At 41.3% G+C, this 26,922-nt stretch overlaps 2 protein-coding genes and 1 long non-coding RNA gene across 6 annotated transcripts in view; 1 reads left to right on the top strand and 2 right to left on the bottom strand.

Moving 5' to 3' along the window:
* Positions 1 to 21,868, bottom strand: zfyve28 (zinc finger, FYVE domain containing 28). Of its 4 annotated transcripts, XM_088317955.1 has the most exons (15): positions 21,496 to 21,868; positions 10,473 to 10,613; positions 7,983 to 8,053; positions 7,568 to 7,705; positions 7,224 to 7,426; positions 7,019 to 7,108; positions 6,485 to 6,574; positions 6,302 to 6,403; positions 4,691 to 6,214; positions 4,450 to 4,545; positions 4,059 to 4,222; positions 2,685 to 2,801; positions 2,465 to 2,569; positions 1,560 to 1,663; positions 1 to 1,486 (listed from the first exon to the last, which is right to left on the bottom strand). In XM_088317955.1, exons 2-15 carry the CDS (start codon positions 10,507 to 10,509, stop codon positions 1,355 to 1,357), a joined length of 2,973 nt encoding a protein of 990 aa, XP_088174081.1. In that variant the 5' UTR covers positions 10,510 to 10,613; positions 21,496 to 21,868; the 3' UTR covers positions 1 to 1,354. The 4 variants fall into 4 exon arrangements, with proteins under 4 accessions (XP_088174081.1, XP_088174073.1, XP_088174064.1 ...); XM_088317947.1 differs by lacking the exon at positions 7,983 to 8,053 and having other exon boundaries at positions 2,465 to 2,566; XM_088317938.1 differs by lacking the exon at positions 7,983 to 8,053.
* The window catches only part of LOC148343262 (cilia- and flagella-associated protein 99-like), a 6,817-nt gene continuing 1,237 nt past the window's right edge, over positions 21,343 to 26,922 (top strand). Inside the window, exons 1-14 of the mRNA XM_088317989.1 lie at positions 21,343 to 21,432; positions 22,639 to 22,744; positions 22,819 to 22,951; positions 23,691 to 23,835; positions 23,900 to 23,997; positions 24,067 to 24,173; positions 24,245 to 24,416; positions 24,533 to 24,613; positions 24,691 to 24,759; positions 24,830 to 24,916; positions 24,996 to 25,081; positions 25,406 to 25,610; positions 25,698 to 25,842; positions 25,937 to 26,088. Coding sequence (XP_088174115.1) covers positions 22,838 to 22,951; positions 23,691 to 23,835; positions 23,900 to 23,997; positions 24,067 to 24,173; positions 24,245 to 24,416; positions 24,533 to 24,613; positions 24,691 to 24,759; positions 24,830 to 24,916; positions 24,996 to 25,081; positions 25,406 to 25,610; positions 25,698 to 25,842; positions 25,937 to 26,088 — 1,461 coding nt within the window. The 5' untranslated portion in view covers positions 21,343 to 21,432; positions 22,639 to 22,744; positions 22,819 to 22,837. The remainder of the gene's footprint in view (positions 21,433 to 22,638; positions 22,745 to 22,818; positions 22,952 to 23,690; positions 23,836 to 23,899; positions 23,998 to 24,066; positions 24,174 to 24,244; positions 24,417 to 24,532; positions 24,614 to 24,690; positions 24,760 to 24,829; positions 24,917 to 24,995; positions 25,082 to 25,405; positions 25,611 to 25,697; positions 25,843 to 25,936; positions 26,089 to 26,922) is intronic.
* Positions 23,388 to 26,922, bottom strand: part of LOC148343263 (uncharacterized) — a 5,405-nt gene continuing 1,870 nt past the window's right edge. Inside the window, exon 3 of the long non-coding RNA XR_015846708.1 lies at positions 23,388 to 23,575. This is a non-coding gene — a long non-coding RNA (uncharacterized LOC148343263). The remainder of the gene's footprint in view (positions 23,576 to 26,922) is intronic.

Raw genomic sequence — 26,922 nt, forward strand, 5'->3', positions numbered from 1 at the left:
TTTAAACCAGAAATCATTTATTCAGTTTACATTGCATTTAAAACTATATAACATTATTAAAAAAATTACACTGCTCCCATCAAGGAAATGTAGTGTAATTTGACAAAATAAGACCAAGCTTTGAAATAATAGAATATTCCACCTTTAAATTACTGCATGATTTCCTGTTTATATACATAAAATTGATATAGCTCTCTATGCCATTTTTATTCTTTATAAAAGAAAAAGCAAAACTCTTCCAAAGTGGAGTTGAATTTTAAGGGCAATGAGCCCTATCCAACAGTAGAGCGTGTTCCTGATTATGAAATGCCTGAGAAGCTGCTTTGCGTTCCAGCAGAATGACACAATGCCCAGTCTCAAGTACCTAGTGAACTAGAACAACATAACAATGATGATCCGTGTGGGAGATTGCTTGTCACTGTAAGGAAGCAGGGATATTTAGGACAGAGCACTTCATATGCAAATGAGACCGGTGTGTATCCAGTGGGATGTACCTCAAGCTATTGTCGTTATGTAAAGCATTTAGCTAATCAACACCGATGCGCTCACATAAAAATGGCTTGTTTGATCATGGTAATCAGACTATTGCACTACAATGAGAAAGAAAACCAATGAGTGGCCTTGCAGTCTGCAAGTCAGCACCTGTGAAGAAGGCTTCCGGATCACTTTTAAAAGTGAGCATTGAAGAGAGGTCAACTCTCCACTAGAGGGCCTTCCAGACCAGACGGTTATAACTATGAGCTCCCTTTTATCCATTGAATAAGCAAAGAAGCATCCGGAGTGCGTAATGGGCACAGCCCATCAAGTCTTTCCCCATTAACATTCATTGCCATCGAAAGCGTGACAAAATTCCAATACAAAAGCTCTCTCTTATCACTAAAGTGTAAATACAACTGGAAGCGTGGAGAGGATTTCGGACCAATTCCCGAATGAATAGCAACAACCAAGATTGTGGTATGGTTATGACCAGAATGATCCTTATTTACATACTTATCATGACTTACATTCTTTTACTAATCCGAGTCCCGTGGGAGCTCTGGCACAACGTTGGAAGCTCGCTGTAGAATAGGAAGTCCATTCTTTTGTGCATGAAATTAAATAAAACTCCTAAGGTGGCCTGTTTTCATGTTGTGCTGCGCAATACGAGTTCAAATTCTGCGATTGCCGCATCATTACACCTTCACAGTCACATGCGTGAAGAGCGTGTGCATTTGCTTCCCATTCGGGCAAACGACTGCGGAAACAGGTGAGGCCGTCTCTTGGTTTCCGCCCCATCCTCTCACTCTTCAAGCACGTACTTTGACTGTGAAGGCATCTCCGCATGGTCTTTGCTCTCGCCGAGGTGGCCTGTGCTTCAAATGTTGGCCTTGTCGCTGTAGAAAGGCGTGACGTGAAACATGTAGCAGTGCGTGCACACCCTCACGGGCTTCATTTGCCCGTATCGAGGCAATGGAGCCGAGTGGGAGGAGCAGCGAGAGCAGAAGATCTTAAGAGGAGGGAACGTATCACATGTTAGGGGTTTGAGGGATCAACACATTGAAGGGAGCAATGGATTGTACCTTTCCACAGCTCCTACAGTGATGCTTCCTGCGGATTACGGTGAAAGGAGCCTTGCAGGCGATGCAGGAGCTGCACACTTCATCTGGAACCCAGTCAGGAGGATCTGCAAAACAGTCCACAACAGTTCAAGTAAGTACAGTTTTAATTCATAAAAAATACAGTGAATCTTAGATGACGTCTCGGTCTCATCGTGTCAAAATGATGGTGACGACCGTTTAAACACCAAATCTAATTGAACCAGGATTTATTTTGGTTTAGAGAAGGTCACATTAAGCTCACCTGTAAAGATTATAGTACATTTAGGTTCATTCTGAAATTCCACCCTAAAGCTGAAAGTCACACTTTTGTGAGTAGTGTATATTTGATTTGAAATTTGTACATTTTAAACCTAGAGATTTAAAGAAATCAATCATATTTATCCATTTTCTACGTTGTTTGATCATTGTGAGAAATCATAAATGTGACGAATTCCTTCACAAAGATGAATATCAATACTTATTAGTAACCTCTATAAATGTAATTTGAAGAAATTCCTTTATTTTAGAACTGCGTAACAAACTGGTCAATCAGTACCCGAGAAGTAGCTTTCAGATTAAAAAAGATTGCAGACCCCTGCTAAACAGTCTATACACGACTCACAAAACTTTCACTTGGTAGAAGTACAGCTTGGCGGCGTAAGGCAATTCTTGTGAATCAACATTTGGACTCGTAGCCAAAAGTTGCAACTCATGCAAACTGTGCAGAATCACGCAGATTGGACGACGTGACTGAATTGTTTAGTGGCGTCCGGTTGCATCGTCGGGTGTGCGTTTGGCTTTCCACAACGAGGGCTTCAGTGCGGCTGCATCCGAGAAGGATGGGCTGACATTTCAACTACATTCCGAATGTTTGTGTTTGTGCTGACCTTCAAACTTGCCCTCGCGGGCCTTGGCTGCCAATTCTGATGAGGAAATGGTCTCCTGACAGAGAGCACAGTCCTCAAGTACGGCACTTCGCAGAACAGGACCTGCTGGGCACCACAGAGAAACAAACTAAAACTGAGCAGAGTATTATTAATTTATTTTTCTCTCCCCCTGCCCCTCCAGTGACAGTTGAAGACTTTGTCCAACACACTTGGTCCCAACCTTTCTTTTGCTTATCGTTGTCTCCCTGCTCAAACTTTGTTGCCATAACCTCAAATAACGTCTTGAGAATGCTGCGAAGGTCACTGGCGTAGTTGGTCTGCAGCTGATCAGCAACACCTAGATGCCGCAACAGAGGAAATTTGAATAATGAGGCGAATTGTACAAGTTAAGCAGGGTACACGCATACTAACAATCAGGCAACATTTCCGCTTCCTTGCAATCAAAGCCCAATTCTCGGATGTCTCTGAAAGATGATCCTGAGAAATTATTCTGTGGTGTGGGGTTTCTTGAGAAGTTTTTTTTCCTCCCCATCTGTTCGGAAAATAGTTGGGATGGCAATAGTAAATGTTAAAACTGTTCAATATCAGATGGCCTATCCTTAGCTATGTGGTCAACACCGAGTTGGGCCGAGCCACAGACTCCATGAGGGTGATGCGAAACTGAACGACAGCCAATTGGGAAGCTCGAACTGTGGCCTGACAAAAATAGAGTGTGTTGTGTTTCAATAATGCAGAGGCAAAATATGGCTTGCTTCATTCTTTAAGACGGATGTAATATATGTTGTATTAATTCAACCATTTTCAATCTTGAAATTGGTTAGTTAAGATGTATTTATTTTGTATTCATTTACCGCATTAAATAATTGGTTGATTGATTTATTGTAAATAATACAATCAAACCCATTAGTAATAATTACATATGTATTTGAAAATGATCTTATTCATAAATTATGAATAACAGAAATTAATTATTTAGTACTTCATTAAAATAAACTATTTCACCAACGGTACAATGTATAAAATGCATTTATCTGATTGTAAGATTGGTTTATTGACTTATTGTAATAATTGTATCATTGTAATAATAATTAATGTATTTATAAATAACACAGTTAAGTGTGGCAATCAACGATGAATGAACATTTTTTTACACTTTTTTTTTTAACCTAATAAATTACCTGGCCCATCTGTCTGTTTTAAAAATAAAATATGAACACACAAGTCTCCCAAGTAATTCACCGCAATAAAAATGACAAGGAGTGAAAGTGCAATCTATTTATCAGATTAGAGAGTTTTATTTCCGATTTTTGCAAAAATGCTGTCAAGAAAAAAAAACAAGGCATCAACACTGCCTCTTACAGGTTAGTCTCGGTACTACAACAAAAATATAGTTTAGGGGAGGTGAAAGGATTATCTGTGGCGTTACACCTGTGGTGTGCTGCGTTAATCATCGAGGATACAAGACAAAATATGAATAGTAAGCACATAGTGCAAAGTTTTGCTCGTTATGTGTAGAGGTCGCTCACATTTACAAAAATTGATTAAGACAATAAAAATATTGGATGTGAGAACAGCACGTTGTGAAAGGCCTTACCTGATATACAAACAAAGAGTCGGTGAATGAGGTCGCTGCTGCTATGGAAGCGTGAGCGAATCTTATTTCGGGCAGCCATCTTGGCATCTTGTAGCGCGAGCCGGACCTCCTCATGGTCCAGGTCCTCTGATGTGCCTGAGCTGGGAGTGAGGCTGCTGACGGGACTGCAGGAAGCAATGGAAGACAGAGCAGGAGAAGCTGTTTATACCCCTCAAGTGTCCCCTACATTATTCACACCCATCCATCCATATTTCATTGAGTGAGGATGTTGAGATTTAAGACAGCAAAGACAACTGAATACCATAAATGAAGACTGAAAGAAAATATCATCTGCTGCTTTGGCCAGGTATTAAATACTACTATGCTACCATATGATGCTGCTTATAGTTACCTGGGAGTGTAAACACTGCTGGATAGACTACACGTGGTGACCGACACACTCTCACAGTCACTACCTGACACAGAGCTGAGGGGGGAGTTGTGAAGACTAAAAAACAACAGTACAGACAGGAGAGGAAATATTGAAAACATTAGGAAAGAAAACACAAAAGCACAAACTGCAAAATTGAAAAAAAAAAAACCAAAAAAAACACAAAAATACAAGGTAGGCGGAATCGAAGAAGACAACTTACCTTGTGCCCTTCCTGCTCTCCTCTTTGGTGTCCCTCTTGGATTCCTTAATTCCTTGCTTGTCCTTGTCCCTCAGCAGGCCTCCAGTTGCGTGTTGCCTCGTTTCCGTCCTCTCCTGATAGTGACATGGCGAATGTTCCTCCCCTGTGTTGTTGCCACAGTTCTGACTGTGATGCCCCGGTCGCGGATCGCCCACCAGGCACATCTCACATAGCTCATCTCTTCCTTCCTCTTCCAGGGGCTGGTTCAAGCAGCGGGAAGAAGCGTGGGACAGCTGGCAGAGTTCTCTTCTACTGAAGCACTCGCGGCCTCGTGGGGCCAGCCGGCAAGCGGAGGACTGGATGACAGCGCCGGCGGCTGCGCTTTTACATTGCTTATCTGTTCTTAGAGTGAGGCCTAACCCGAGCCCTGCGGTTTCTGAGGTGATGGCATCCTCATGGGCATCTTCACAACTACCGCAGCAGACACAAGAGTTAAGCAAGCAGTGAGTGGCCACCAGCGGACCACAGGGTTCAATCTCAGAGGGAGAGGGGCGAGGCAGTAGCATCTTGTCCGCCGCCAGCTCCGTCAAGCTAGGGGAGCGAGGATTGAAAATGACCGTGGCCGAGAGTTTCATGCCGCCCATCCGATGGGCAATGACCTCTGCGGTTTCATTCACTGTGCCCTCTAAACCCATCTCCAACCCGTTGGTGTAAGGCAGCGGTTCAGAGCTGGGAGCAGATGTGCGCGATGGGGGACGCATTGCGTTGAGACACTGTGTGTTCTTACGTCCTGGTTGTAGACAAGGCTGCTCTGAAGGTCGCTCGGGGCGCCAACCGTTGCAAACCGCGTCCGACCGCACAGCTGGACTACGTTGCAAAGGATGAGCAGACTTTGGAGTTTTAGAAGGCGAGGCAACACAATTATGGACTTCTCTTGAGATGCTGGTAACACAGTCTCTTGCTGGGTCCAGATCTTCCATGAAGAAGACCCTGTCTTCCTCCTCCTCTGTCCTTCCACGGCCCCTCAGAACCCTGAGAGGGGAGGCCTCAGTGCTGGAAGCCCCACTAGCGTTATCTATCTCACCTCTGTTGGGACGGTGTGCTGGGGACTGTCCCTGACTAGGAGGCGACAGCAGAGTTGACATCTCGTCTCCTACGCGGTACACCATCATGTTGAGCTGTTCCAGTTCTTCCTCGTCATATTGCATGGAACAAGCGAGTTCAGCCTCTTCTGCCTCCTCACACTGCAAGTCTTCTGCCTGCTCCCCTTTCTCGGATTCCACCTCCTCCCAGCCTTTTTCCACTTCCGCCAACTCCTCCTCGTGGCTGGGACAGACCAACGGAGACAGATGCTTTTCCTCTTCATTACCACTTGCCTTGGAGGTGACATTAGTGGGGCTGCAGGAGGACTGATTTTCTTGTATAGGTGCTGGTGTTTTGCTCGTGGCCTCCTCCTGGCCTGTGGGTAACTCGCCATCCTGAGATATACAAAGGTTCCTCTCCAGCATCAGTAACTCTTCCTCAGTCAGAGTCTGCAAGAGGTCTCTAAAAAGGCGATAAAAGGTAGCTCTAACACCACAACATTTTTGGTGGTAAAGTAGAGGAATTCATGATGGCACTCATTAACCGCACCTGATTTTCTTCAGTAAGGTACGAAAAGGGCGGAAGAGCTCTGACATGTCCTCTGCTTTTCGGTCAAGGTCGAGCGGTCCTTCTGAGTACACGACCAGCCCGCTGAAAATAGATTTGAAATCCTTAATGAAGATTGGAAGTAGGAGCAAGGCCGGAAGTCTGGTGAAGACGAGCAACACTTACCATACAATGGCTAGTCTGGGAATTGTAAACATCAACGCAGGCTCATAGTCATCAATCATGTCTTGTGTGAGGTAGCCTCGTCTGAGCGCCCTGGGACAGAAGGGAACAACGGCATAAAAAAATGTTAGAGTATTTTGTCTATACTGGTTAAAGGGTTGTATGAAAAATTTAAGAATTATTTTTTAAACTTATATATATATATATATATATATATATATATATATTGTGCTATTTATGTGCATTGCATTTACTTTGTGTGCAATACATTTTAATTGAATCATTATTCTAAGACAGTTTTTCCCTACATTTAAGGACAGTGTTAATGTTCAAAATGTGCATACTACTAAAAATACAATCACTGTCCCGGTTTTTAATGAACACCTACTATGCTACTATATTTTTATGTTGTCATGATTTTTATTTAGTGTCATTTGGTGCAAAATGTTTGAGAACTACAACACATGCACGTGGCACATTTCATAGGAAGTTGGACAAGTTAAGTGTTTTTTTTTGTAGGGATGGGGGGGGAGTCACCTTTCCACAGTCTCACAGAAGAGAACAATCACTTCCTGCTGTACATAATATTCTTTGGGAGACTTGACAGGCACCATGGCTGACACATAGCTGCAATGCAAGAGAGGGAAGCGATGACATTTGCAGTTGAGTCAAAGGTTTGTTGTTGGCAAATGTGAATTATTATTTGCGCTACGACTGCCAAGAAGACCTGCTCCTAATTTACCTGAGTTCAAACTCAGCAAAAAGGCTGTCGAAATGTCGCAGTGCGTCCTTCATGCGGTCTGTGTAGAAATTGAGGTCTCGCAGGGCCTGGTCTCGGGTGATGTTGCGTACCTCCTCCAGGCTGCGAGTCAGGTCCTTTGCCAAGGGTCTCATCGCTATACTCTCTATCTCCCTGTTCATGATGATGGAGCCTGCAGCTAAACACTGCACAACAGTGGGAGCCTCTTTAACAATCGGATGTCTCACACTTCAACGTGGGAAATGTATCCTCGTGAAATAAACTGGATTTTACAGTCTTGGCGGAGGCTTGTTTTCCTCCAGACTGATGCGGAGGGAATACTGTACCTCTGCTCCAAACCAGAGCTGCCCCGCCAAGTTGTCATGACGAATCTCCTCGGGGAATTTGACACAGAAGTCTCTGTTGGCTCGGTCACAGGGAATACATTCATCCATGATCTGATTGATGATGTTCAGCACATTGTCCTGCAAAGTCACGCGGTCACAAAAGCATAATGAACAAAACATGAGTGCTAATGACAGCTTTTCAAGACATCCATTGCAGCATTGGGCGATCATTGATTGGGAAGTGCATGAAGGCACTTTGACGAGAGTATTTCACCATTAGGGTCGCTGGCGTTCAATAAAAACACTAAAATGAGGTCCATAATTCAAGCTGTGAAAATACTGTGTCACACACCGCGAGAGCTAATCAAGAGCTTATGTGCCGCTGGCATGTACAAGAGCCATAACAATGACTTACAATGAGCTTTTCACTCAACTGTGGCGGCACTGTGCACTGTAATCTTGTCAGGCGTAGCACTGCGTCTTTCTCTGCACGCCAAGAGGAGGAAGATTAAAAAGCTTTGAGATGGAAAGCTCGACCATTTGATTCTTTTACAATTTTGAGTTGTTGGTGTGTCCGAAAGCTGCTAGTAGCAGGGGACACTGGTGATAGCCATCTCGAGTAACGGCTACAAATCCTCTTTTGACATTCTTCCTTCAGCTTTTATTTGCATCATTGCTTGTCTTTCAACCTTCTTCCACACCTGTCTCTCGTGTATGCCAAATTCAATCTTTGGAAAATGTAAACACACAACCATTGCAGAACGCTCAGGCTGACATAACATAAGCAGAATGCCAGAAGCCCCGAGAGAGATCCGTGAATAGTAGCTGATAGCTGCGGCGGCCGGTTCAAGTGTAAATTGTTGGCCAGAGTGGGCTCATCTGCTATTATTGGTGCCCCAGGCTGTCGGGTATCGCGGTCTAATTTATTCTTCAAAAGCTTTCAGGGGGAATATTTGGGGGGAAACCATCTATTGCAACATAAGACCTTGCAAAATAAAATAAAAAGCGATGCAGCAAAACAAAAAGAAGCACACTGCCAAAGGAAGAAGGTAAAAGCACTGTTGGGGGTCAAGTGGTGACCTTATTAAGCATTGCCCGGTGTGCAGCGGCGTTGGGAGGCCTGCTGGAGCACAACAGGCCACATGACGACCCCCCGATACCACCTGCAGCTCTCTCAGTATGATGCAGCTTTGCATCCATCACTCATGCACAGCCTTGCCCTCCAAGCGCCTCTCAGCCCTGACTGCTCAAAGACTCTATTACCTCTATCATGTACATTTTGGGCCACAGCCAGAGCTAACAATGCACACTAACGCCAGCATAATGAAAACCAAGTCACCCATGCAATGCAAACATGGGGGGGAAAAAAGGCTTTTTATACACAGACGCTTGCTCACACATCCACACACAGTTCTGAAGTCCGGGGTTCAAAGCTCGGCTACAGCCTTCCCGTGTGGAGTTTGCTTGTCCTCCCCGCATTTGCCCGAGTTCTCCCAGGTGCTCTGGCTTCCCCCCATGTTCCGAAAACAGGGATTTAAAATTAAGTGGTGATTCTAAATTGTCCAAAGGTGTGAATGGTTGGTTGTGTGCCGTGATTGACTGACGACCAGTCTCGTGTGGACTTGCCTCTTCACCAGGGATGGACTGGCGATATGGCTTTTAGGCCAGACGCCCAGTGGGCCGGCATCTTTTGGAGGTGTTGTGGTGCTATTTAAATATTTGCCTCCATTTGACGCCAAGAGACCAGCCTACAATTTAGAGAGAGCAGCCCATTCATGAAATTAAAACATAGACATCAAGCTAGCAACCAATTAACATCAGCAGCAGAGCTACGTGGTAGCCAGGAGTCATTCGGGCCGGCGGGCTTGTCAAAGTCAAAATGCCAGGGCCGATTTCTCTTGCGCCAGTCCAGCCCTGGGTCTTGTCAGTTAGTGTAAATTCCACCTCACCTGAGACTCTAATGAGAACAAGCTCAATAGAAAATGGATAGCTGGATTGATAAAGACTTGTTTTTTAATCGAGTAACTGTGTGCAACTATATGAAATGCGTGCAAAAGTGTTACGTTCCACATTGTACCGGATCTCTAAGGTGCCTCTATTTACAGTTTCTCCCTAAAGAAGCCACTGTTGGACACACATTAACTAAACACATGATCCAGAGGCCTTGCTTAACTAATAAAAATGACTGTTTCCTTGTTTTCAAAGTTCCTAACACACTCACAGAACTCTGTACATATCACACCTTATCAGCTCGTGTTTCATGTGAAAACTTGACCTAGATAAGGTAACAATAAGACCACCTCGCCAATTTTGAGACTGAGGCTGATAAGTGCTGTGTCTATTTTCAGCTTGTCGTCCGAAAAACAATGTCCAGCCAGTTGGTTTGCGTAAAGCAAATATGTACAATGATACTTCACCATCTAATCAATTAGTCTCAATTCAGTTATTTTATTTCACTTTTAAATTAAATGCTTAACACTACTAGAGTTTTAAATACTCAAAAGGCCTGGTTATGGACTTGACATCAGAGTTTTATCATGCATTGCAATAAGCAAGTTGTGGAAATCATTTACACAATAATTAAGTAAAACAGGAGATTTTTTTCATTTTTTGCGTCTTTAAAAAGTTATACAAACATGTGACAATGTTCTCAAAGTGATCCCGGTTCACGCAGAGCTACAGAAGCAAATGAGTATCCAAGCTACACATTTAATTCTTCTAAAATCTAGTGTAAACGATTTTATAGAGTACAGTAAAAACAGTCAAAAAATAAGAAACAAACTCTAAACCTTTTCAAAATAAAACCAACTGTAATTGCATTCTGCATAGAAAAAAAAATCTCAACAACCACAAACAAAAAAGACCATAAATCCAACATTTCCAACGAAAGGCAGCGCGAGCTCACCTGGCAGGAGCGGAACTGGTTGACCAGTAGCGTACATCTTTGAGGGTCCTTCCTTCCATCGAGGCTGTCCAGTTCAGCGGCCACCTGGTTCAGCTCATCGTCAGCGTAGTAGAACTGAGCCAGAAGTTGTGGGTCCGTCCTCTGAAAAGAATCAGAACAAACTACTGACAAAATGGCTTGACATCACATCATCCCCAATGGGGTCTTTCCACCAAAGTAAAACCACGATTTAGCATCCTGTGCGCATCAATTCTTATACATCAGCGGGATTGAGGCAGTACTCATCCATCCAAACTCCACATTTGAGTCCTCAAAGAAGAGCGTATACCCGCTTGTATGCCTCCAGTACTGTTAAGAGGTTTCCTATATAAATAACAACGATGTCAGATAAAAACATACTTATCTGTTTATTCTTCAGCAGAACTGGGCTATATGTTAATTTACAAATGATGCATAGGCAATTAAGAGGTAATTGAATACTTTCTTTGCACACATAAGCTGAATAAAAGTGATGAATAGGAGTTAAAATTAAAACCAGCTATATAGGGCACGCCGCTCACCAGTTGTTTTGTTGTAGCTTATGTGCAAATTCTAGATCACGCAAGCCAATGTAGTTTGAGATTTTTCTTTTTAGGGCAACGGAAATGACATATTTAGTATTCATTGTCACTAGGCGAATTGACAAAGGCTTTAATACAGTGAAAGCTCCCAGAAGAGTAGGCGTAATTAGTGAACCTAACCCCGGTAGAGCATTTGTGTCATTATCGCTCACCGTGCACTGGAGGTGTTGGGACCAACGGCGCAGTGGAAGCAAAGCATGTATTGGTTGAGTGAAAACACATTGCACAAGGAAAAAAAAAAAAGGAGAGAATAATATAATCACTTAGCTGTGCATGTATTTCAAAGAAAACAGGATTACGTCGACATGCTCAAATTCAGAGGACAAAAGACAAACTAAGCGCACACAGGCACAAAATCAAGGGAGGGCTCAGATAGACCGAAAGGTTAATGGATTTGAAAATGGTGACCACATGCCGACATGCAGCATCTCACGCACGCACACACCCCGAGAAACCAAAGGATAATACAGGAGCTCAGGCGCTAAAAGAGCGTCATGACTGGGCGGACTGGGAGAGCCATTTGTCTTTTTGCCTGCGGTGTAGTGAAAGTGTTTTTTATGACATCAAATGGAACATTAGTCGTACTGTAATGGAGAAATCTCTCACAGGTGCTTTCCCCTCAAGTTTGCAGTGCTCTTCCTGTTGCGTGATCCGCTCCCTTGTGAACCTTCTCCCTGAATATGATACACAACGCTGTTCCCTCACTCACGCTCATTAATAATGAAACAAACAGCAAGTACTGTATACAGAGATATAAGCTGCAGCGGGGATGCTTGTCGCATCGGTACTTTGAGAAGAAATGCATTCAGTGCTTTTTAAAATAAGCTCTTCAAAACACCTCCATTTGGTCAATGTCATGTTTTTTAAAGGGTCGATTTGGAGTAATTATGAATGTCTAATATTTTCCAGTGATATCACATGTTTCCAGGCTTTAATTGACAACACTTAACAACAATGGGGGGGGTTCTGTGACACAAATGTCACAGTGACCACGAAGAAATTAAGCAGAAGGAGAAACTGAATGATCTTTTTCTGAAGCATATTGTCCAGTGTGCAGCAAGAAATAAGATGGTGTCTGACACATCCAAAAGCCGCCTCCTGCTACATTCCTCATACAAGCGAGAACATTCTTGCAGCAGCGCATCACGGGAGAAACTAAGTAAAAGGCAGCCAGTGTTCAAGATGCACTGGAACTTAAAGACACTTAAGATGCTGCATCTCTAAAGTAGCATGAAATAATGAGGATTCCGTAAATATTAGAGATCAGGCTTAACGAAGGAAATTGTGAAGTCTATGACTTCTAACACTGAGTGGCAATAACGTTGTTTCAATCAAACAGCGGAGCGTTTGGACAGTCCAAAGTTGTGAACTATGCTGATCCATTTTTTTTAAGTCTCCATAAATGAAGTCCATCTTCTTGTAAGAAGCAGCCACATGCCAGGAAGAATAAAAAAAGACTAAATAATATGAACTTGGTTCATTGTGTGGAGTTCTTTGTGGGTTGCACTCGAATGATGTCACTATATTGAAGTCGCTGACGCAGCTATTGTCCTCTTGCCTACGCATTTTGCCTGTTGCCAAAATACAAACTCATCCTCATTTGGACATCCAAGATGTATGCTTCATTTAGGCTGGTATCACACATCACGGTTCAAGCGTGATGACAATTTGAACAAAGAAAATGAAGGGAATGGGAGAGTCACATATCTGAAGCAGTGCTTGATCATATCAGAAGACACAAACTGGGAACGACACTGATCAGATATTCCCTCATTACGAGGTAGACGATCTTTGGATCACATACAGTGAGGCTGAAGGGGGAAAAAAAAAAGTGCAAAGATCAGTGAAATCCTGTAACGCATAAAGCCGTCACATGTGACGCAGTATTTCTCATCATGCTTTTGCCCTATTCTGGCTCACCGTTTTTGAATATTTCCTTTTTATGCACGGATGCTCTCTTGCTGATTTCCAACCCCACCAACTGAGTTGGACTGGCTTGCCCCATAACCCACCCACCCACTACTGGAAAAATGTGACATTGTATTGTTACAATGCAACACCAAAGATTCGGAAAGGAGTGATCATGCGGGTATATGATCTTACGTCATCACCACCAACGACAGCTCTACCTGGCGTTAAGTAAGGACATGATTTGACAAACTCTCGTCGTCCCTTGTGGTGTGACATACGCCTGTGATACTCCCACTGTCGGCCACTGTTGTCTGCTCTGAAGATGATGCAGTCCGCAGTGGTGCGAAAATGATTTTCAGACCAACACAATTTACAAGGATTCTGCATTTCCTGCACTTTTGTGATACATAAATTAGCGCACGGCAGTGTCTGTTCAAATTGAGTGTCTGCCACGGCACAGCATCAGCATTTTCTGTCATTTCTGCACTCTCCAAGGTCTTCAAATTCTACACTTAATTTCCATTCAAAGCATAAAGCTGGTGAGAGCTACCAGACACTTGAATATCATTTATGCCACCGGCGTATGCACATTGAACCCACTTAAAGGCTTGAAAAGAGACCTTATTCTACCCTCAGAATTCTATTCAAAGCCCCATTTGCTGGCTTCTGGCTGCCATACACGGATCCCATGTAAATGTTTTTGGGGGACATTGGTTCATCAACTCATTTATTATTTAAGACTCAGTGTTGAACGCAAGAATGACTTTAAGACCCAAACTAAATAGAGTACTTTTTAACGAAATGTCACGGTGGGCTTACTGGATTCGGTCATGTTGGTTGATTGCTTCACAGCTGTTGCATGATTCACAATTGTGTTGTCTAACTATAGAAAGCTCAGGAATATCTCAACTGCTCAAATCTATTCTTATCAGCGGGATGAAGATTTGGCTCCACATCAGACTACTAGACTCATCTCAGTCCACTGACTCAGAGTGATCCAACCATCTGGAATGATGGCTTAAGCTGTGCATCGTCAATGCAGATTGTCCTGATGTGACATTTGGACAAAGCAGTGACCTCTGTATGTGTCTGGTACTTACATCTATCAGGACAGCACACACAAGGGGAGAGGATCTGGTTGAAGGTGTATTCCGGGTCCCCTGACTGTTTAGCGGTGTCACGTGGAGACACCCTGTTTGCCAGCATCCGAATCCAAGCTCTTATGCAACAAATAATCTGGTTATACAATCCAGAACTGGCTGTTTTGGTTGGTTTGCAGCGACAATGGTGAAGTTGCATTTTAGACGTGAATTCACAAAACCAGCGAGTATGAATCTTCGAGAAACAGGTTTCCCTCAAAAGCAGGAAAAGTGCCAACCTAACATAAGAGAGAACCTGTGCGGTTTTAGATACCAAATTCTGTTTACAAATAATAAAGTTGTTCAAAGTGTTTCTGTTGCTTCGGGGAGTGAAGAGAACTCTGATAAACTGCCTCGAGTGTTGCCACTTATCAGTTGGAGCAGATGTCGACACTGAATTGATAGAAATGTGGGCCTGATCTGGAGTTAGAAACAAGGCACCAAATTCTCATTTTCTGCTGGAGTCTCAGACCTCGGGGGCGAGCCGCGACGAGCAACAGCCAAAGTACATGGACCGCTATCCTGCATATGATAACAAATCAGCCAAATGCACCTTTATGTTTCCATGATTACTTTGTGCGAAAATGACTTACAGCCACTCTGCCTTCTTGGAGGATGTGCATGGCTCACATCGAGGCCAAATCTGTTCACATTCCTTTCACTTTTATAAACAGTGACAGAGTTAAGACACTGAGCAGGCTGCTGCAAATGACACACAACGGCAGCCGGGACCCAAAAGCTTGCAGCGGCTCACATCTTTTTGATTCTAACTGGCCAGAAAAAGCCCAGCTCGGATGTTTGTGATGGCGACAGTAAGCGACAATTCTCTGTGAACATTCTGACCTAATGGCTTGCTACAGTACTTTTTTTTCTTAGTGTGTTTGTCAGTGTCTGTCAGGGGCACAGTGTCATCAACTCAAATTGTTTGTTTTTAAAAATATCTAATTTATGTAGGGCTCAAGACTGCGATAAAGAAAGGTCGCATAAGCAAATTTTTTCCCCACACAATGTGGGAGTAAGAATTTTATGCAGTTGTGTTTAAACGTGCGTATACGTTTTAAAGCTCCTCCAACGCAACCACTGAATTAGATAAGAAATTGTGGTTAAAAGTCACCCACTTTTTCAGGGAGCATATGTGCCCGCTTCATTTATCTTTTTCAGTGTCGAGGGGCTACAATTTATGGATTATGATGCCAAGCAGGATGTAAAGCTGTGGTGGTCCAAGGCGATGTGGGTTAGGAGGCCCCACTATAAGAGCTGGCTCCTCCAAGTTGAATTGAAAGTTATGCTGATGTTAAATTAAAAGTAAAAAAAAAAAGAAGAGGAATAAAAATGATTGAACGTACATATAAGCACGCCGTTATCTTTTGCTGTTAATTGAAAACATTTGTGTTTTATATCCTTTTAAAATTATATACAAGAAACTACATGTTTTTCAGCTGTTGGTTGTTGCAAACAGGCTTTTTGTTCGCAGTAAAATATTTTGCAAATCTAATAACTCAAGCTACTATCAAATGTGTCAATGGCGACAATATACAAAACTAAGGTACCCTATCATTGCTGTCCTATTAAAAATATATATCCATTTTTTTTTCATTTATCTTATTTTTACGTGAATGGGGTTTCTGCATTACAGACATTGCGTTAACGTGAAAATTAAACAAAAATCAAAAATTGGACAAATGTTTTTCACAGGACAGTAACCTTATACAAGTAGCAACAAATCTGTTGATTCTGATCTAACTAACTAATAATAGAATTTCAGCTGTGGAGTTTTACAATTATTCATATATGATCTGTCTCATCTCTGTATTCATAACAAGGGAAGGGCAAAATAACTACTTGCATCTTGAATGCTCTGTCAATTCAGTCTCATCTAGTTTGCAGTCTAAAGAAGAAAATGACCTCGGGTATTCACACTCTCCTGGGAAGCATTATTCTGATCAATATTTGACTGATTGAAAGAAATTCAGAATAAGAACATTCAGAAAGACATTTTCAGCCCTAAAATTGCTGTTAGAAAGAAATTAGACTTAAAAATGGTAATGGTAAATGCTGTTCATGACAGTGAACAAAAAAAGCCTTTGATTAGGGCGTCTACTAATTACTGCCAATGACATCAACCTCCCCCCCTGTGGTAAGCAGTATCTGTGTTCTACCTTTAAATCTCACAAACACCACGGCCGCTTCTCTTTCCTCATTCTGTCACCAAACCCGGGCTCAGAAAATGAATAAAAAAAAAAAAGTCTTCAATCGCCTCTGACCAAAGGTGAGCGGCCTAAATCCAGGAAAGTGACACCAAATCAATTACTGGCTGGCCCCGAAGCAGAATGGGACCTAAAAAAAAACAACAACAACACAGAAAGAGAGCTAAATATGAAGCAATACTAGCCACTGCTCAGCACGTTGCTGTTCCATCCACCAACGCTTGTGTGCCAAGCCGGAGAGCCGCTTGTCAATTGCTTCGTCTGGCCTCACCGCTGATATGAGTCCATTAAAACTATCAGCAATCAGAATCAAGTCAAGTCGTTAGCGTTTCGTTAACTTTGGACTCGTCTGCTAGCATCCATGAAGCTTCCACGGAGACGCTTCTCTTATCGGAGCCACCAGCAACAGCAGTATGTTGTCAAACATAGATCTCAAGTGTTTTTGCTCGTTTTAGACCTGTTTGGGTATGGTGGCCCATGATTATGATTAAAATATCCAGAACACCACATTTTCATCGCCAGTGAGTCATTGTTATTTTAACCGCGCTTGTGTCATTGTTGGGGCAATTTTGTTGCTGGTAGGATACCACAGAATTCCACAGAGACAATTAACTAAACAACAACTACTCATAATGTACACAATGTTGTAGACTCAGAGGATTTTGATTTTTGTTTAACTCAACGTGAAAAGCACAATCTCGAATAAAAGTAAGACATAGTTTGTTCTCATATTTCGGCTCCTTAGAAGACTGGAGTTGAACATCACCCAACTAATAATGATGCAACCAGGTTTGGTACATCATTAAAAAAAATGCATTTATGCTGCTCAAGTTTTTATACTCACAACATCCAAGCATGTTTCTCTTAGTGGGAGTGGGAATTTTACAGGTATGTTCGCAGCATGCTCCGGAGGCAGCCGAGAGCAAGAGTACAGGGTGAGCCATGATCCCAACAGACTGATAACAGATGAGTTTGTCTCATGGACGTCTATGGGACAACCGGGAAAAAAACAGCAGATTTTATCCGTGTCACACACTCTCTAGCCGTCACTCACTGGAAAACATTCAAGTACGTCACTGATGAATCGATAGCTCGGGAGACAGTAGCCTTTTCTGCTTCTAAATCCAAGCCAGGTCAAGCCAGTGACTGTGCAATCTCTGCTTCAGTCAAGGAGACATGCTGATATAACACTTCTCTACAGCCCAAAGAACATCGTTCAATAATAAATGGCTTACTTAATATCTGTGTAAAATGAAAATGATATGCAGCATTCTATCATAAATGTCACAATAATTATAAATAGGATGGGGACTGATTGCAAAGTAACACTTCTCTAAAGCGGAAAAAGGCAGAGCAATTTTTATTAGTAGTATTTTCAGGACAAGTAATCAGAAACATTCCTTTCCATCAGTTGTCTTGTAATACTGGCCGATACAATTGCTTTACTTTACTGAACTCACACTGAAGGAAAACAGGTTGCTTGAAAGCGTAGAGGATCACGTTAATGCTGACCATGGCAGTGACTTGGTTGAAAAGACGATGACTATAAGACGATAGTGCAACAATTTAAATGCAATCCAATCTATAACTGTGACAATGCTGGCGGTGTGCACCAATATTTATGTCCAAGCCCAGCTGTGGTCAGAAACATGACTAATTGGCTTTTCAGTATTTTGTCAATACTGCCAGGTAAGAGCGACTATTCTACTTAAAAGTTAAAAATTACTGCTTCAAAAAAAGTCCTCTGCTTGAAAAGTAACAAGTATATTAAAGATAAAAACATTAAAAAAAAGGGCGGTGATGAAAAGCGTAAATAACATGCTTGGTAGGTTCACTGGAGACTAAATTGTTCCTAGGTGTGTATGTGAGTGTGTATGGTTGTTTGTTTATGTGTGCCCTACGATTGGTTGGCAACCGGTCCACGATGTACCCGACTGTCGCCCAAAGTCAGCTGGCATAGGCTCCAGCACATCGCGACCCTCATGAGGATAAGCGGAAAGTTTAAAGAGGCTGTAGGTGTAGCTTTATGCTGATGCAAATGTTTTACTTTGATTCAACTGATGCAAATATAATCAGACTGCTTTTACGGAGGACTACAGAAATCTGAAAACATTTACGATTGAGAAGCTAAAATTCCAACGATGGACAGTTTCAAATTTAAAAATGTATCTAAACTATTAATTTGACGGGTGATTATTTGTTGATTAATTGATTCAGCGTTGCACCTCTAGCATTGTTACTTAAAACGTTACGGCTAGCAATTCAAAGTTTAACGGTGGCCCAAATTTGAATCTTCTCATTAATTCACAAATAAAAAAACATAATACACAAATTTGGGATGTGATCGCAGAATTTACACAACTTACCAATATTATGGTGGACTGAAAACCTTTTAAAAGCAGTTGTTATACCAATTTACTGTGCAGGCATATTAAAATGAATTTTCTGTGAATCTGAGTGGAGAGTACACCGCATAACAAGCTTAGCATCTTCTGTTTTTATTACTCTTTTCTTTTTAATCGACTAAAACAAGTCTAACCAATTAATTAGTTTGGTTTCATTTTAGGCGAACGTTTGTTGGTGCTCCAAAAGATTGTACATTACAATAATGTACAGTTAAAGTGTTACACAAGACTTTCAATAGGACCGTTACTCACAGTGGTCACTATAAATAGAAAAAGAACAGAATTACTGTCAAGCAGTCGACCACGTACATCATTCTTAATCGACTTCTGGCGAAGAAACGCAGTCTGCTTAAACTCTGGGAAAAACAATGAATAGTGATGATGCAGCGCATATGAATTATTGATACGCCTACTACATACATATACAGTCAAAAGGTTGCATTAAGTACTTCACATTCCCTACTCCTAAAAAGTTTAAAGAACAAAAATAAAAGGAACGTCTCTTCACTTATCAGAAGTGCTGCAGCTGGAATATTGAACAAGGTACCTGTGACTTGCTCTGCTTGCATGATCTGAAGAATTACAGTAAATCCAATAACCCCTGACTCCAAAAGAAATGACAGGGCCTGACAGCAGCAGATTTAGCAGGGCGCTGGCTTCTCAGAAGTATAAATGTGACCAGACTTTAGCCATCAACGCAGGATTTAAATCCACAGAGGCTTAAATATTACTCATTGAACCAATGAGAACGTCATCAGCAATTTTATGGTTCAGTGGTCATTCGTTGACAACGAAAGGTCACAATTATCATGACTACTTGAACAAGGTTTTCTCATTTAGCGACATGAAAGTCCATTTTTGTTGACTCATTTTCCAAGAGTTCCAACCATCATCATATGTCATATCAGGTAAGTGAATGGCCACCGGTGGTAAGACAAAAATACATATCAAACGATAGCTGCACGATATGTCGGAAAAATATCGAGATTGCAATAATGGCCTATATCACAAAAGACATGCAATAATTTTCTCATGTGATTGGATTCGACTAGTCAGATGCAAACTCAAATGTTCATCGCCACCCAATAATTGGACATTATCTAAGGGAATTTCGATGAATTAGCAAAGAACATATTGAGTTTGCTCATTTCGCTGTATGAAAAAAAGTACTTCTTTCATAAATTAATAAAAATCTAATTTTTTTAAGTCAATGATTCTCAATTATTTTCTGTTACGCCCTCCCAGCAAGAAGAAAACAATTCGCCCCCCCCCCCACCACCACCACCACCCACTCTCAGCCACAACTATAAATAACAGCATTTTGTTGCAAAACAATCCTACAGCGTAGAATTAATACAAGCTGTGCACAATAGGGAATGAGAGAACCACTGCCAACTACTGGAGTGGATGTGCAATTACACTTGATTGTAGTGCGGCTGAAAAAAAGTATGTTCCCCAGGGTCACACGCGCCCCCCTCAGCATCGCCCCGCGCGCCTCCAGGGGGGTCCCACCTACTATTTGAGAAGCACCCCTTTAAATGCATGTTAAATGTCGCAATATTATCGATATCGCTATAGCAACATACATATTTCATAAAAAATAAATAAAAAAATAGGTCCAAAAGATGTACTGTGTGTGACCTTATAAATACCCAATACCTAAGTAAATTTCCACAACATAAACAGGTGCCCTTATAAATCTAAAATTGAGTTCTGAAGGATAATGCTTTCCCGTTTGGTAGAAACATAAGGTTGATCAGAAGAGGAAATTGATTGCTTCATTACTGACACATTTATTGACGGAAGTGACGACAGAAACAAAGCAAAGCAACACGACCGGCTGACGATTACAGTTTGGATCAGCGTGAAAAAAATGACGGACTGATGACAGACCGGCAAAATTTAGTAAATTGCCCACCTCTTCAAATTGGAGTTTTCATTTAAACAAAGAAGCAAGTTTTTGGAATGTGGTAGGAAAGCTGGAGTGTCCACAGAAAACATGCACAAGCATAGAGAACACGCACTCCACAAAGGCAGGAGCTGATGTTGGCACCTCACAACAGTGAGGCAGACATTCTAACCACTCTGTGCTGGATTTAGACAATTCAAATAATGTATTTACTTTGTTAAGTAATTATAATTAAATGACCAGAAATGGAATAAAATAGAGATTAAAAAAATAATAAAATATTTGATCTACGAATGTATAAAACACGATTAAAAAAATGTGTGAACTTTATTTGAGTTTTTTTATAAAACTATTTATTTCTATAAAGCTATCTTTTAAACTATTTTTAAAACTCGCCATTGATCACAACTTTTCCCACGCATGTCCTAAATAGATTTAAAAAAAAAAAACAGGAGTGTCAACAATCAGAGTGCAGCAATACGTGTGACAATAAAAAGTGTGTGCGTGCGTGCGCGAGCGCGGTGTGTATAGGTGGGGGATTGGACATTCACGCAAACATGTTTTTTCCAGTGTGGCTCTTGAACAAAAGGGGTCAACAAAAACAAAAGGGAGGGGGACTCAGCTGGGCTGCATATGTCAACGTGAAGATTCAAGCGCCGGCCGGCTAACGTTAGCAGATGTGTGACATCGCTGGCGGGCTAGCCGAGACAAGCCGAGCCGAGCCGAGCCGAACCGAAGCAGCCCCACTGCCGCCGCTTACTCCCAACCGGTAAATACACACAAAATGGCTCAACGATGGGCTGACATGAAGTGTGGATTTCAGAGAACTTACCTTGGGCTTGTAGAGCCACTTTCGAAAGCGGTTCATCGTCACCTCGCCACCTTCCTTTTGTCACCGAGCTCTCGTCCGCTTCTCCGGCAGTGCCTGTGTGCCTGAAAGCTTCGCTTGGTTGCTAAGCTAGCTAGCAACGGTGGATTAAAATACGATAAAATAAATAAAACAAAACAACACACGGTAAGTTGTCCTAAATGCTACAAAATGTCCCTCAAGACAGACAGCGGGGATACACAGAAACAACGACTTATTTCCGCATTTTCTCGTCCTGCGGGGTTTGCCGCCTGCCGAACCCCGTCCTGCCACTTCCAAAGTCGCGAGCGCACTGGCCGACGTCTGCGCGGCTCGCAGCTCGTCCGACGTTACTTGATGACAGTCACGTTGACAACATTCACCTCCCACTTTCACAGGAAGTGATACGTTCAAGTACAGCTCTCAAAACATCGGAAATCACAAGAATCTATATGACTGCTATATGTGAAGGATATAAATCTAATTTATGTCCTTAATAATGACGGGAGAAATCATGTTTTATTTGAGAAACAATTCTAATACAAGTCTGTGCTAACAATCAGACTTTGCACTATTTTAATCATACCCGTTTTTTCCCAATAAAACACATTTCTTTATATAATGACACAACATTGAGGCAATGTTTTTTGTGTACATTATAGGGTCAAAGAAAATCTGATTAGTTTAATCAGCTTTAGCGAGACAGACGATACATTGTGAAACTGTGGTCAAACCCGTTTGCATGTGTTTTTAGTAATCAGCTTTTCTCCCCTTAAGATCCACTAAATGAAGTTATCTGACGTTTCTGAAAATAAAAATGGGGCTTATTGTATTATCTTACGCGTAAATTCCTTTGTTTAAACGGGGCGATGTGGCATGTTTGAGGTTAATTTGGATTTCGTAAATTCCAATGGAGCAGGAAGGCAGCACGCGGCTTTAACGTACGTCACAACATATGACGTCATTTTTGTTATGCAGTTCACAAAGGATCACAATATTGACACCTTGCTATTTCAAAAAACAATGCATTAAACTTGTGAAATGATCATAATATGAAAATAAAACCACTACAACGGGTCTTTCATTATAAACATTAAAAACAAATGTCTTCCACATGTGATTTCGGAGGTTCTTCTGTTGACACGATAGTCGCTACGCAACGTGTCACCATGTCAACAAGAGGAAAACAAGCAGACTAAGCGACTTTCAAATACATCGGCCTTTTTAAGGCAAGGTTGTATATAATTCATATATTCGGAGAATGCATTTTTTACATCACCTTAATTAAACTTATTGCGTACTTTCCAGTTCGTTGTGGTGGGGTACAATGGCAAAACGCTTTGGATCACTTGTCAAGAAGGCTATTGAGCTGATTGATCAGTTCCCTGCGAGCAAACAAACGCTGGACGACTTTATTGAAGATGCTTCAAAAGATCTGAAAGTAAGCCAATATGATCAGAATGAATTATCTTCTTTTTTTCCACAAATCTATGTATTGGTCAGTCCACACGTGTGTGCCATTTTTACAAATTGATGAATTTGTAAAAAAAATAAATAAAAATGTTGAAAAGTGTTTATTCAAGTTGATGATGTAATATTAATGGTTGAACAAATTGCATGTTTTGGGTCTCACACAAGGATTCCACTCAACACCAGCAATATGGAAATCATATTTTCAGCACTTAGATTAAACACAAAATAAAAAACAAGTCAAAAAGTGTGCAACAATTAAGCATGAATGACAACTTATATATTTCTGGTAGTTACTTAAAATGTATGCACAAACAATGTATATTAATAAATACACAATAATTGTAGTACATAATAAGACAGCACAGTGCACACTAGTGGTTATCTGTCTGCTTCTAAGGTTGATGGTAGGCTTTACAGTACATAGGTTCTCTTTATAGACGAAACATTCCCCAAAACAAGTATGCCAGGATAATTGAATTTGAGTGTGAATGTTTTTTCGTCGATTGTAGTCTGTGATTGGGTGGCAACAAGTCCAAAGTCTATCTCGCCTCTTGTCCAAAGCCACTGGGGATAGTTTCCATCCAGCTCAGCGCTAAAAAAAATGAATGAAAATACAAGTTAATTTGTCACTACTTTTTTTTACACGGGATTGGCAGTACAACAAGATTTGACTTTAACATGATACTTTTACTGCCCATGTTTTCCAGGACATGGAACCTCAACATCGGGAGTTTGTAATCGTTGTTGTTTCGGGATGTATTGAGCAAAAGAAAATTCTGGACATAATCATCAATTCCTTCTACGGTCACGATGGGAAATGCCTATCAAAAGATATTCGCAGCCATTTTGCTGGTGAGTGAATTCAACTATAGTTTGAGTTTGAATTGAAACAATGAAGTATTTATGTTGCTTTCAGTGATCTGTTACCTCACTATATTCCACTTCGATGACCTTGGCCTTCAGGCTTTCAACAACATTGTCAGATCAATGAAAATTGATGAGAACATGTACAAAGTAAGAATGTTTTAGCACTGCAAGATTTAATCTCCTATGTACATCATGTAATGTGAACTGTGTTTGTAGTTCCTCCGTTTCTTCTTTAGAAATCTCACCACTTGGATAGAAGATGAGTTGAATTGTATATATGATGGCGAATATGTAAAGGACAACTGGATTGACCCACTGCTAAGGTGCTAAAGGTGGTCAATGAAAGCCTTCAATTAAAAATGTTCAGCAATTCTGAAAGTCTTTTGTCATTTAGGAGTCGCTCCGAGATTGAGATGTTCATAAGGAAGCTTGGAGCTGGTCAGATGCCGATCGCGCCATCCAAACCCACTGAGCCTGAAGAGTTCTCTTTTTATAATCGTAAACCACCAACTCGACCACAGCCTGAGCCCAGCTCTCTGCCGGAGAAATACAGGACAGTGCCAAGTGTATGACTATTTTCACTATATTCACTTTTGTGTTGTTATAATAACAATCAAAACAAGTTCTTTAATTTGACATTGCTGAGTTTGTGATGTGTTTACCAGTCCTGTCACTTTGTTAGGTACCAAACAGCATGTACGCAATTCCAAAAGAGGTTCAGATATTAGATGAGCTCAAGCAAAGGAACCATCAAATGGCAGAGGTAATGCACATTATCATGAAAATGTATTCAATGTTTGACACATATTATCTCGGCATGTTTTCTGTTTGTCACAAAAGGAGTTGCTGAATGAGGCGAATTTGACATCATTCAAATGTGCAAGACCGCAAAAGTCGGAACACACAAAGGTATGGGTGAGCTTCTGATTTCAGCAGTTTGCCTGTTGAGGATAACGTATCATTCATTTATATAATTCAGAGGGTCATGGCCAAGATCAAAGAAGAGATGGACTCAAAACTAAAGTTCAATTCAGTTTTTAAAAGTCATCCTTCTCCAATTAATAAGGTGAGAATTGCAGCATTAGTGGCAAAAAATTCTGGACCATGAATGAATATTAACTTTCTCTACTGGACACTTGTCATAGAAAACGTGGCCTGTGAAACTCAACAGTGCCACAATCCTCCGGCAGAGGGCGCTCCATGACCGTAAACTGGAGGAAGAGCTACAGAGGTAGCCGCATGCATGCTATCACCCCCCGCACCATAGAAGAGGGCCACACGCAAATCGTGAGATAGATGTACAAACCTCTAAACCACCGCGATGCCTCTGTGGCACTACCTTGTGTCAAAAGAGAACAGCCGACATGGCATCTGTAAAGCTGAAGTTCACAGTGGAGTTTAAAGAGATGCTATGTCCAAAAGCAGCAAATAAAAAAAAAAAATAAATAAATAAGCGTTGTAAAAAAAGCTTCTAAACTGGATTTACTTCTGCAATTTAAGACAATATATGAGGAAATCTGAAGAATATCAAAAACACGTTTGTCTTTGTTGGCAGGATAGAGAATCTAGTGGAAGGGGGGAATCAGGCTATTTCTTTTCTTCAATGGCAAAAAGAAATGCGTGACAAAGACCATCAAGAGAAGACGGCAACGATTGATCAGAAGCGTGTGGAGGCGCTCATCAACCATTTTCAGCTTGCGATAGATCGCTCAAAAGCGACAGAACGTAAAAAGAAGGCTGTTCAGCTAAAAAAAGAAGAGGTGGATGCACATCACAAAAGATTTAAAATTTCAAGATGCTTTTATATTCTCAAATTTTCCATGTCTGTTTTCACGGCTTTCTTGCAGGCGTCTCAAATTAAACTGAAAAATGCGCAGAAAAGAATGCAGGAGGTAAACGAGAAGAAAGACTTTGTGCAACAAGTGTCAGAGAACTGTAAAAAGAACCCCAAAAAAGCAAAAGAGAAGATGAAGAAATTCAAGCGAACTGTCGGTAAGCACCTTCACATAAAGTGCAAAGCAATAATCAATTCAATCGTGAATAGTGTTTCCTATTCAAGACAATATATTTTATTCCCAAACAACAGTGGAGCAAGTTTCAGAGCACAATCAAAAGCTCCTTCGTCAAGCCCAGGAGGAAGAACAAGCAGAGCTCGACAGGAAGTTTCAAGCTATCTGTGAACTCCACACAATCGAATATTGTCCAATCATTAGGCTCAAATATTTCGATGACACAGAGGTGAGTGTGAGCAGTGGCGGAGCTAGATTTTTATCCTGGAGGGGAGCATTGGGTGGCCAAGGCTATTTCAGAAACTTGGAACCGCGTGATCAACAATCAACATCCTTGCGCGCGAACACACCCACGCACCCACAAACACACATCTAAAACATTGGCAACACTACTTACAAATATACAGATAAAACATTTTTAATAGATACAATGTAAATAATAATAATAATAATTAAAATACATTAAGATGTAATTTATTATTTTTTGCTTCAGAAACCATATATTGTACACCCCATCTTTTGGCCCAATCAAAAAGACATTGGACAGTAGCTTATTGTTACTTTTAGGCTGGCATCACTTATAGTCTTTAGTCAGCCTAAAAAATGTCAGGGACAATAGAGCAATGTAGATGGTTGATTTCATATTTGAAATTGTCAGCTAATTGACACACTGTGGCCGTATACTCATCGCAGACCTGGGAAAAACACTTATGTCCATTTTTCCGGATATTTTATCTGTACTTGAATTGAGTATATGTATGACAAGACATCCCATTCATGTGAAAATGACTAAATTGGAACAAACCAGCGATGGGCATTTGGCGGCGCCCTCTGACCATGCTTTGAGTGTACCTTTTGATTAATTTCAATAATACATTTTTCGATCAAAAACCCTTTCTCATTCTTGTTGTTTTCTCACTGTTGTTCTTGACATGCTTCTTTTCATAAAAGCTTTTTTTTTTCTACTTTTTGGTCAGAAACTTTCGTTTTGGTGAAAGCAATTTATATTCTACTGCTCTTGATTAAATCCCCGCTCCTACTGAGCGGTGAATATTATTTGCCA

The sequence above is a fragment of the Idiotropiscis lumnitzeri genome, chromosome 1, assembly GCF_059441095.1.
Source record: "Idiotropiscis lumnitzeri isolate Australia: NSW breed Sydney's pygmy pipehorse chromosome 1, RoL_Ilum_1.0, whole genome shotgun sequence".
Lineage (NCBI taxonomy): Eukaryota > Metazoa > Chordata > Actinopteri > Syngnathiformes > Syngnathidae > Idiotropiscis > Idiotropiscis lumnitzeri.